Raw genomic sequence first — 12,272 nt, 5'->3', positions numbered from 1 at the left:
ACAGATTGAATAAATCATAGTCTTTAGTTCACAGCAGAATATCCTCCCAGGTCCATGCAAGGTCCATCTAAGGTTTCATTTCATAATATATTTTTCCTTTTTGCATTGCTTATCTCCACTTCTGCTCATCCCTTCTGTTCACGCACCATACTCTAACACACTCAACTCCACTAGCCTGAAACATTGCACATTCCTTGGGTTCTCCTACAGTGGTCCACATCATGAAAATTACCTCTTACAAACTGCCCTTAAATTACAGCATTTGTCTTCTCCCTGCTGCATGACCATGACTCATACATGCACTTAGTAATACATCCTCAAGGCATGAAACAAAATTAGGTAAGTCCATTAAAAAAAAAAATGAATCCACCTTCACAGTAGAAGATTTCAATATTCCTTTTTATATTATTGATGAGAAAAGCAGGCAATATGTCAGGAAGGATAGAAAAGATCTGAATAATGCAGTCTAGGGGCACTTGGGTGGCTCAGTCAATTAAGCGACTCTTGATTTCAGCTCAGGTGATGGTCTTATGGTTTGTGAGGTGGAGCCCGGCATTGGGCTCTGTGCTGACAGCGGGGAGCCTGCTTGGGATTCTCTCCCTCCCTCCCTTTCTCTCTGCTCCTCCCTTACTTGCACGCACATACTCCCTCTCTCAAAATAAATAAACATTTTTAAAAAGACAATGCAGTTTAAAAGGATATAGATGTATATATATAATTATATAAATAACAAAGAATACACATTATTTGCTTTGTGTAGATGGAAGACTTACACAATTATTAGATCATTTTTAAAAAAAGCCTCAATATATTGTGAAGAAGCGACATTACACAAGAGTCTGAACACAACCGAAGATAGATCTAGATCTGTGTTATCATTATTTTTGTGTGAATTGTTCAAAGATGTCTCTGTCAAATACCTAGCTAGCCACTAAGCTAATAGAAGATATAGTTCAGGGCGCCTAGATGGTTCTGTTGGTTAAGTGTTCGACTCTTGATCTCAGCTCACGTCTTGATCTCAGGGTCGTGAGTTTAAGCTCTGAAATGGGTTCACACTGGGTGTGAAGCCTACTTAAAAGAGAGAGAGGGAGAGAGAGAGAGAGAGACAGAGAGAGACAGAAGTTTTCATAACCACACATAGCAAAGAATATAGATTTTAGAAAAATAATTTAGACAAATCACTCAACAAACAACCATATCCCACAAAATATTTCTCTCAGAAAGTCAGAGCAATACCAAGATGCTCACTCTCACTCCTTATATTCAACATTTTACTAAAGATTACCAGAGAGGGATGCATGGGTAGCTCAGTTAGTTAAGCATCCAACTTTTGGTCTCAGCTCAGGTCTTGATCACAGGGTCATGAGTTCAAGTTATGCATTCGGCTCCATGCAGTGTGAGGAAAAAAAACATGTCACTTGCAAATATGTCCTCCAATCCCATATGCTGCCTTTTAGTTTTGGTGATTGTTTCCTTTGCTGTGCAGAAGCTTTCTTTCTTGGTGAAGTCCCAAAAGTTATGTTTGCTTTCATTTCCCTTGCTTCCAGAAACATGTCTAGTAACAAGTTGCTCTGGTCAAGGCCAAAGAGGTTGCTGCCTGTGTTTCTTTCTATGATTTTGATGGTTTCTTGTCTCCCATTTAGGTCTTCCATCCATTTTGAATTTATTTTCATGTATGGTATAAAAAAGCAGTCCAGTTTCATTCTTCTGCATGTCACTTCCCAGTTTTCCCAACACCATTGGCTGAAGAGAATGTCTTTTTTCCACTGGATATTCTTTCCTGCTCTGTTGAAGATTAGTTGACTATAGAGTTATAGGTCCATTTCTGGGTTTGATTTTTATTCTGTTCCATTGAACTATGTATCTGTTTTTGGGGCAGAACCATGCTGTCTTGATGACTACAGCTTTATAACACATCTGATAAATGTCTAGTATCCAAAATTTATAAAGAACTTATCAAACTCAAAGTAAATTACCCAGTTAAGAAATGGGCAGAAGACATAAATAGACACTTTTCCAAAGAAGACATCCACATGACTAACAGACACATGAAAAGATGCTCAACCTCACTCATCATCAGGGAAATACAAATCAAAACCACAATAATATACCATCTCACATCTGTCAGAATGGCTAAAATTAACAACACAAGAGACAACAGGTGCTGGTGAGGATGAGGAGAAAAGGGAAGCCTCTGATACTGTCTGTGAGAGGGCAAACTGGTGTAGCTGCTCTGGAAAACAGTATGAAGTTCCTCAAAAAACTGAAAATCGAACTACTCTATTACCCAGCAATTTCACTATTAAGTGTTTACCCAAAGGATACAAAAATATGAAATCAAAGGTGTATATACATCCCAATGTTTATAGTAGCTTCAACAACAATATCCAAACTATGGAGAGGGCCCAAATGTCCATAAATTGATGAGTGGATAAAGAAAATGTGAGACTTGTAATTGTATATATACATACAATGGATGTATGGAATATTAGTCAGCCACCAAAAGGAATTGAATATTGCCATTTGCAATGATGAGGATGGAACTAGAGAGTACTATGCTAAGAACAATAAGTCAATCATAGAAAGACACATAGCACATGATTTCACTCACATGTGGAATTGAAATAAAACAAATGAACATATGGGAAGGTAAGGGGAAAGAGGACAGAGGGAAACAAACCACAAGAAGTTTTTAGCGATAGAGAACAACCTGAGGGCTGACAGAAGGAGGTAAGTGGGAGTGGGGTTAGATGCATGATGGGTATTAAGGAAGGCCCTTGTTGCGGTGAGCACTGGATGTTGTGTGTAAGTGATGAATCACTGAATTCTATTCCCGAAGACAATATTGTACTGCATGCTCACTAAATAAAGTTTAAGTTAAAAATAAATAAATAAATAAATAAATAAATAAAATTTTAAAAATATTTTTACTAGAGAAATTAGATTTAAAAAATAAATGAAAGGCATCTTATTGAGAAAGGAAAAAATAAAGAAGTTTCAAAACATTTTTTCTCTTTTTATTTATTTTTTTTAAATGAAATTTATTGTCAAATTGGTTTCCATACAACACCCAGTGCTCATCCCAACAGGTGCCCTCCTCAACGCGCATTATCCACTTTCCCCGTCTCTCATGGTTTGCCTCCTTCCCTCTCTGTTTTTTCCCCCTTCCCTCCCCCATGGTCTTCTGTTAAGTTTTTCAGGATCCACATAAGAGTGAAAACACGGAATCTGTCCTTCTCTGTATGACTTATTTCACTTAGCATAACACTCTCTAGTTCCATCCACATTGCTACAAAAGGCCATATTTCATTCTTTCTCATTGCCACGTAGTATTCCATTATGTATATAAACCACAATTTCTTTATCCATTCATCAGTTGGTGGACATTTATGCTCTTTCCATAAGCATTTTTGAAAGAAATTAAAGAAGCCTTATAATAAAAAAAATCTCATATTCATGGATTAGTATAATTAAGATAGCAATACAGCTCAAAGTGATCTACAGATTTAGTGCAATTTCTATCAAAATATCAATAACCCTGTTGGTAGAAAGAGAAAGTTGACCCTAAAATTCTCCATAATTTGTCTCAGAAATAGAGGAAAGAATACTAAGCACATCATTTTATGAAGCAGCATCGTCTAAAGGTCCTCACATTACAAGAAAGAAAATGGCAAATAAATATCTTTTACAAACATACGCACAAAGATTTTAAACAACATACTAACAAATGAAATCGGTCATTTTTTAAAAATAATAATTTACTGTGACCAAGTAGAGTTTCTGCCAGGAATAAAACATTCAACATTCAAAAAACAATCAATGATTTTCACTGAATTACTAGAAAAAAGGAGAAGAAACACACGACCCTTTTAATAGATGCATATAAAGTGACAAATTCCAGCTTAGGTTTATGATTTTTCAAAAAATCTTTAAACAAATAAAGAATAAAGAGGAACTTGCTCAACCTGATAAAAGCATCTGCATAAAACCCACAACTTACATCTTACTAAGATTGGAAGCGACAGTCTTCCCAATCCCCATTTCATTTCTGCATTGTACCCTAGGCTCCATCCCTTGCAATAAGGCAAGGAAAAGAAATAAAGGACTCACAGATTAGAAAGAAAAATATTGAAACTGTAAAAATTTATGTATGTGCAGATGACACGATTGTATAAGTGGAAAATGTTAAGGCTCTACAAAAAAAAAAATCTAATAGATCTGATCAGTTAATTTAGCAAAGTTACCAAATACAATGCCAATCCAAAAGATCAAGTGTATTTTTATAATAACAACAATTAGAAATTAAAATTACAAATAAAATGCTATATAAAATACTACTAGAATCATGACATTTGAAAATTACATTTTCAAAATATATTCAAGACCCATATAGGAAACTCAGAAGACACTACTAATGTGTGAAAATAAATACATAAATAAATAAACAAACAATGATAATGGATTCAAAGACTTGATATATTTACTACATTAATTTCATAATTTCAATAGAATTCCAGTAAACTCCCGACAGAATGCTTGGAAAAACTGGCAATCCTATTCTGAAATTGTATTCTATTGTATAGAAATATACAATATTAAAGGAATCTAGAATAACAAATCAATCTCAATAAAAAGAACACAGGTAGAGAGCTGATTCTATCTAAATAAAAAAAAAGCCTTATTAAGCTCCTGTAAACAGCATTGTGGTATTGATATATACACATATAGATCCTTGAAGCAAAATACACTGTCCATAAATACACCTCAATGGGTGAATTTTTTACAAAAGTATTAAGTAATTTAGTGAGGGAAAGAACAGACTCTTTTTTTTCCCAAAAAAACTACGCTGGGTCAATTGGATATCCATCTGAGAAAAAACCAACCTCCCCTACTAGCTCCCACCACACACAAATATTAACTCAAAATGAGTCAGAGATCTAGGTGTGGAAGGCTAAACACATAAAAATACTAGAAAACTTATTTTTAGCCTTGGAGTAGATCAATACTTATTAAGTATCACACGATAAGCACTGTAAGAAAAACTGAAAGTTGAAACATTAATATTTTAACTCTTCTCCTGGTCAGATGTTATCTTATTAAAAATGAAAAGGCGGGGCGCCTGGTGGCTCAGTCCGTTGAGTGTCCAACTTCGGCTCAGGTCATGATCTCACAGCTTCTGAGTTCGAGCCCCACGTCCAGCTCTGCGCTGACAGCTCGGAGCTTGGAGCCTGCTTCGGTTCTGTGTCTCCCTCTCTCTCTGCCCCTAACCCACTCGCATCTGTCTCTGTCTCTCTCAAAAATAAATATTAAAATTTTTGTTAAATGAAAAGGCAATCCATGGACTAGGAGAAAACTATATAAATATATTATGTATAAATATTTTATATTATGTACAACTTATATGCATGGCATTATATATAAGTTATATATAAATATATATATAATTTTTAATATATAATTTATAGTCAAGTTGGCTAACATACAGTATATACAATGTGCTCTTGGTTTCAGGTGTGGATTCCATGATTCATCGCTTACATACACCACCCAGTGCTCATCCCAACATGTGCCCTCCTCAATGCCCATCACCCATTTTCCCCTCTCCTGCCCCCCCCATCAGCCCTCAGTTTGTTCTCTGTATTTAAGAGTCTCTTATGGGAAGGAGACAAACTATAAATATATATTTTATATTTATTACATATATATATAAATAGGTATGAAGAAAGATCTATATCTAGAATGTATAAAGAATTTTTATAGTCATAAAAAGCCTACAACTGCCATTTTTAAATTGTACAAAGGACTTGAAGATAATTTTTTTAAAAAAAATACACAAATGGTGAATAATATGAAAAAAAAATGCTCAACCTCATTAGTCATCAGGGAAAGCAAATTAAAACCACAATAATATAACACTACAAACCTCCTAGACTGACTAAAAGGAAAATAATTAACAATAGCAAGTGACAAGAATGTGGAACAATTCTGGTGGTTAAAATTAGAACTTTCTGCCTGTGTTTTGATATCACTTCACAATTTTAATGTTGCCTAGTATTCCTTACTGACCAGACCATAAATCCCAGCGATTACTAACTGGGAGACTTAGAATTTCTGTTTACTTTCCATAGCCCTCTGATGAATATGACCAACAACTTTTGGAGTCAAGTTCTTTCATGGCTGCCATTCCATTGATTTTATGCCCTCACTGCTCTAGCACTCAAGCAATCAGGAACAGGTTTACAGAAAAGTGTTAATATTGTTAAGAAGGCAGAAGTTCTGTCTGTGACACGGGTCAACAGATTAACTCCATCACAGGTCCCCACTCTGGAATTATGTCATTTTCATATTCCCATGACATCCAGCTTTCTTGGAAAGCTGGATTCACATAGAGAACGGGAATTCTCGTAAGTTCAGGTTCCAAACACAGGGAATGCAATTCCCTATTCAAAATCAGACATTTCTCAAACATGTCTCTTCAGCATACCTACTTCTAAGACAAAGCCTTTCCGTCAGAGGGGATAATTAATTCCAGAGAGAGAAAGCAGCAGTTAAAAGACAAGGTCCTTGAGCCTTTATGGAAACCTCTTTAAATATCCATGCAGTGCAAGGTGAAAATATTTTGGAGAAGTTACATCTTCAGAGCAAGTTTCATTATGGTAGGAATGATTCATTTGAAAGTGTTTCCTCCACACTTCTTACCTCTTGCCTCTAGGACCAGAGCCATCTGTAGGTCATTTCTCCACAGTGTGTCAAAAGAATTCACTATAAATTTAAATCCCAGGCTTTCTATGAACAATTTTGGGGCTTTAGGCTAGAAGGAAAGATTTGGACTAATAGAAACACTTTCTGCACAGCTATTGATTTGTTACTGAATTACCTAAGTAGTCTCAGTCTGAGTGTGCCATAACTTTCATAGTGTAAGTTTCTTATCCAAGAAGAGGTCAGTTAGAAGATGGGATTATTTCTGAAAACCCCCAAACATCATTAAGATAATCTAAGAGTACAAGGTAAGTTTTTCAACAGCGTTGAAGCATCTTAAAGAGGGTTACCTTCTCTATATAGTAATCACTATGTTTCAACACTTTTAAGTATAGTAATATTTTATCCTCTCCCAAGTTCTTCAGAAGATAGTTGATAAGTGTCATTGGCCTAATTTGGCAAATGAACAATCTGAGGCTCATAGAGATTATGAAATGTTGTAGGACCCAGCTCTCTGATCAACCAGGCACTTGGTATTGCACGAGACCTCTCCCTTAACATCCAAGACAAATCATGAGCATGAAAATCAAATGTAAATACACTCCAAACACAGAAAAGACATACATATGAGTAATACATTAAATAGATCATCTGTCATTTAGCCCAAGCATGAACAGGGACAGCCCTTCCTTAGATTAACTGCTACAGATAATGTGGGTCTCTGTGCCTTCCTGAAAAGTAAAATTAGAGATTAATCTTCCTGAGCTTGTTGCATGGTCAAATGTTTTTCTGTATTTCGTTCAAAATGCCAATTCTCCCTATCTCCTAGGTGCAGGCACAGTCACAAAAATTGGTGTAAGTTTTTTGTGTGCCCACAGTAATGTGGTGGCTATGTTCATGTATATTTCCTCAATCAATTCTCATAACACCCGGGACATGGATATTATCATTCTCATTTTATACCTGAGGAAACAAGGATGTAGGGTGCCAAGAAATGTACCTGGGATAAAAGAAGTTGCAAGTGGAAAAGGCAAGATTCCAATATGGTCTCTCTAGTTCTACAACCAATACATTACACTTAACAACTGTGGTAGTCATTTTCAACATTTAGCAGAGTCTGGGGACCCATGCTTGCAAGCAGATTGGGAAGGGAGGAAATGGGGCTGTGGAAGAGGCCAAGGTCAAAGGGATATTCAATGAAAGCAGCACCACATTTTTGTTAATATTTAGTGATTCTGATGTATTTAGTGATTTTGATGTGTTGATACTTGGTGATCATGTGTGTGTGTGTGTGTGTGTGTGTGTGTGTGTCTGTTGATGAAATTGCTTCATGAACACTTGCTTCTGAAGTGGTATTAAAGTCATTATAATTATTATGGTCATATCAAAAAGAGATAACGAGTTCAGCATTGTTTGTAATAACATAACAACGTAGGGAATGGATTAAAATTTTGGAAGAAAAAAGTCAACAAGTATAATGTGATATAATCTTGGCTCTGCCCTTTATTCTCTGCTTGATCTTGGACAGGACCCTTAACTTCTCTATATTGTATTGCCTACTGTATACAGTAAGTAAAATAATAGTGGTAATCATAGATAGATAGATAGATACATATATTGTTTGTTTTTTAGAGAAAGAAAGAGAGAGAGCACGAGCAGTAGAGGGTGAGAGAGGGGAAACTCAAGCAAGGCTCCCCGTGGAACCTGACACGGGGCTGGATCTCACAACTGCGAGACCATGACCTGAGATGGAACCAAGGGCTCCGCTTAATGAATTGAGCCATCAAGGTGCTCTATCATCTCATGGGTTTGTAGTGACAATGAAACAACCACATTTCTGCAAAACCAGAACATAACAAGTATCCAGAGATATAGTATCATTTTAGTTAATAGTATCATTATTATTACTGTAACATCAGTCTCTGAGATTGTTTCTACATTTGCAAAATGGATGAAATAATGTAAATCACACAGGTTACTACCATGCCATGCATATAGCAATAAATCATTAAAAATATACTTATTATCTATTATAATATTACTGGCATTTGGTAACGTGCATTATCAATTACTTTATAGTGACTCCTAGAGCCCTTTATAATATTCTCTTAAGAAATACCCTGTTACACTTTTTGTCAACTATTATAAATAGTTTGGATATGGGGCTTTCTTTCTCGGACTTCCATCCCCTTACTGACCCTCAGCCAACTTCATCCAAGACGCACAAAGGTCTTTACAAGAGTTGTATCCAAGATTCACCCTTCCCCCAACTCCTCTTCGCCCTCTCATTCATATTCTCAATTACCTTCCATGGTTCTCCATTTCCTAAGGATAAAGGAAAAATTCCTAGCGTTGCATTCATAGCCTTTACATCCATTTCCTACCACTTTTTTCACACTTAGCTGCAATATGACAACTTCAAGATAGGCCTTAAGTCTTTTCAGATGAGGAGGTGTGCACAGGTGATCTCCTGCCTGTGTGTTTGCAAAGTTTTTCATATCAATGCTCTTAACAGAATCTTCACCCAGGAGATAATTTAAGTCATCGTCAAGAACTCAGATCTTACTTTCTATCTCAAACAAACCTCGTGAGAATCCACAACTCTACAGAATCTAGGCATTTGTTATTTACTAGATGAAGAGCCTCAATAAATTCAAGGTTGCATTAATCAAAAAAGCTTTTTTCTTTTCAGGTAATGCAATCAACCATAATATGAAATAATGGACAATAGGAACAACGTGACGGAGTTTGTTCTACTGGGGCTCACAGAGAATCCAAAGATGCAGAAAATCATATTTGTTATGTTTTTGGTCATCTACATCGTCTCTGTGGTAGGAAATGGGCTCACCGTGGTCACTATCACTGCCAGCCCATTATTGGGGTCCCCCATGTACTTTTTCTTGGCCTATCTCTCCTTCATTGATGCCTGCTATTCCTCTGTCAATACCCCTACACTGATTGTAGATTCATTCCGTGAGAAGAAGACCATCCTATTCAATGTATGTATGACCCAAATCTTTGGGGAACACTTCTTTGGAGGTGCTGATGTCATCCTGCTTACGGTAATGGCCTATGACCGCTATGTGGCCATCTGCAAGCCATTGCACTACACGACCATCATGAATCGGCGGGTGTGTGGCCTGTTAATGGGAGTGGTGTGGGTGGGAGGCTTTCTTCATGCAACCATACAGATCCTCTTTATCATCCCATTACCCTTCTGTGGCCCTAACATCATAGACCACTTTATGTGTGATCTGAACCCTTTGCTCAATCTTGCCTGCACTGATACCCACATTCTAGGCCTCTTCGTTGCTGCCAACAGTGGATTCATCTGTCTGTTAAACTTCCTCCTCTTGATGGTCTCCTATGTGGTCATTCTGCGCTCCCTCAGGAACCACAGCTTGGAGGCAAGGCGCAAAGCCCTCTCCACCTGTGCCTCCCACATCACGGTGGTCGTCTTATTCTTTGTGCCCTGCATATTTGTGTACATGAGACCCGCAGCTACTTTATCTATTGACAAAGCAGTGGCAGTGTTCTACACTACGATAACTCCCATGTTAAATCCCTTAATCTATACCTTGAGAAATGACCAGATGAAAAATGCCATTAGGAAATTGTGTAGTAGGAAAGCTATTTCAGGGGAGAAATAAATATGCGCGAAGCACAACATTGATTCAATGGAAGCAAGGATCGAAAAGACATTTTGGATGATCTCAGCAAGGAATACCTATAAGATATAGAAGGAAAAAAATGACTGGTATGAATCATAGATTCTACATTACAAAGAGCAGAAATGGGTGCAAGAAAAAGACAAAAAAACTAACCCAGGATCACTCTTTGCATATTTGGACAATTCTACCAAATTGGGGCTTAGTTTTCCTAGCTTCATTCATGTATATGGATTCATAAGCTTTCATTCTAATTAAGAAATTAAAAATTAAATTCTAATGTAAAATTATATTGGTATTGAGCATCAATCTCTAGGACAATCCAAAGAAATAGGCACTGTTGTTATCCCCACTTTATAGGTGAGGAAACGGAAGGGGGAAGTATCAAAGTAGGTATATGAGAGTCATTATTCAGAATCTACCTGATTTATAAGACCGTGCTTTTACACGCCCTGATACAGCACCAGGCAAAAATGATAGAAAGATAATTATAATAGCTACCATGAACTAAAGGCTATGCTGGATGCCACATATATAATATATAATATGTAAAATATGGTATACGTACACATGTCATATTATTATATACACATATTAATATCATAATTACATATAGTTATTTATACTATTGTATATGATATTTATATTATTTCATTAACTATAACTAAATTCTAAGAACTTTTCATTAATAACTTAACTCAATTTTATAGAAAACTATAACATAGTTTATGATAATTAGTTCACTGTAATATTGTGGTATGTACTCATTTAACCTCTAAGAGCTAAGTGAAGAATATTATGCCATGTGTCCAAATTTCCTTGCAGACCTCAGAATCATTTTGTATTGTTCACGTCACCCATCTTATGCTGATAAGCCATAGAAAATGCAATGACTCAAATAAAAGAATATTGTAATGTCAGACAGTTTTATTTTTTAATATACATTTATACTCTATAAAGTACATACCTGATAACTCAGAATACCTTCTACAAGTAGAATAATGTATAGTGCGTGATAAATAGTGAATAAAAAATAGAAGTATAAAAAAAGGTGAACAAAGTCAATAAAATGTAGAGAAAAAAATACTGGTGGGTAGAGAATTTTTTTTCCTCATTTTATCTGATTCCGACTCAGAATTCTGGCTAGGTCTCTAGAGAAGCCACAATTTGTTTTTTACTTCTGCTTAAACTGGGTAATGAGAAAAAATTGAACCTGAGATGCTCAGTGCGAGAATAGCTTACCTTGATATTCCCCCTGCTCTCAGCAAGATTTCATTATCTTATGAATGTGAGCTGTTTCTGTTATTTTTCTCTGTCAGTTAGATTACTTTTAGGTAACATTTCATTATGAAAAGGTGTTTTTAAACATATGTGGCTCCCCCTACACACAAAACAACTTCAGGATAAATATATCCCATTTATTCCTTCCATCCCTCCCTCATTAATCAACAGACATTTCTTGAGCCCAAAGAATAGATCAGACAGATTGATAGTTGCTGGGGCTTCAGTGGTGAATAGAGAGGAACCCGGGTCTTTCTTCACAGAGCTTAGGATCCACTGAGAGGCACCCGGAGGGGAGCAGAAAATGACGACACCGTGTTATAAATGGTAAGATAGTGGCAGCACAGGGTGCTATGAAAGCATGTTGGAGGGACACACGACAAAGACTCGGGTTCAGGAAAGTTCCCAAGATGAAAGGACATAAAAAATGAAACTTCAAGCTTGAAACCAGGTTTGCAGAATGAACATGTATGCATCAGGGGGAGTGGGAGCATTCCTACCAGAGAGAATATATAACCAGGGCCAGAGGGTGAAAATCAGTGTGCATGTGGTTGTTAATTCATCTGTTCATTCAACAATTGTTTATTGAGCTCTCACCGCGCGCCAGGCGATGTGCTGGACAAT

At 36.5% G+C, this 12,272-nt stretch overlaps 1 protein-coding gene across 1 annotated transcript; it reads left to right on the top strand.

Moving 5' to 3' along the window:
- The first annotated feature begins 9,419 nt into the window (after positions 1–9,419).
- LOC125176634 (olfactory receptor 4C46-like) lies at positions 9,420–10,349 on the top strand. The gene has a single exon (XM_047878390.1). The coding sequence runs from the start codon at positions 9,420–9,422 to the stop codon at positions 10,347–10,349; it is 930 nt and encodes a 309-aa protein (XP_047734346.1).
- Positions 10,350–12,272: the final 1,923 nt, after the last annotated feature.

Source organism: Prionailurus viverrinus, chromosome D1 (assembly GCF_022837055.1).
Source record: "Prionailurus viverrinus isolate Anna chromosome D1, UM_Priviv_1.0, whole genome shotgun sequence".
In the NCBI taxonomy this organism is placed as follows: domain Eukaryota; kingdom Metazoa; phylum Chordata; class Mammalia; order Carnivora; family Felidae; genus Prionailurus; species Prionailurus viverrinus.
The sequence above is the reverse complement of the archived record's forward strand: the minus strand, read 5'-3'. Positions and strand labels throughout refer to the sequence as shown.

Coding starts and splice junctions, on each gene's coding strand:
- LOC125176634 (XM_047878390.1), top strand. CDS start 9,420: ATGGACAATAGGAACAACGTGACGGAGTTTGTTCTACTGGGGCTCACA.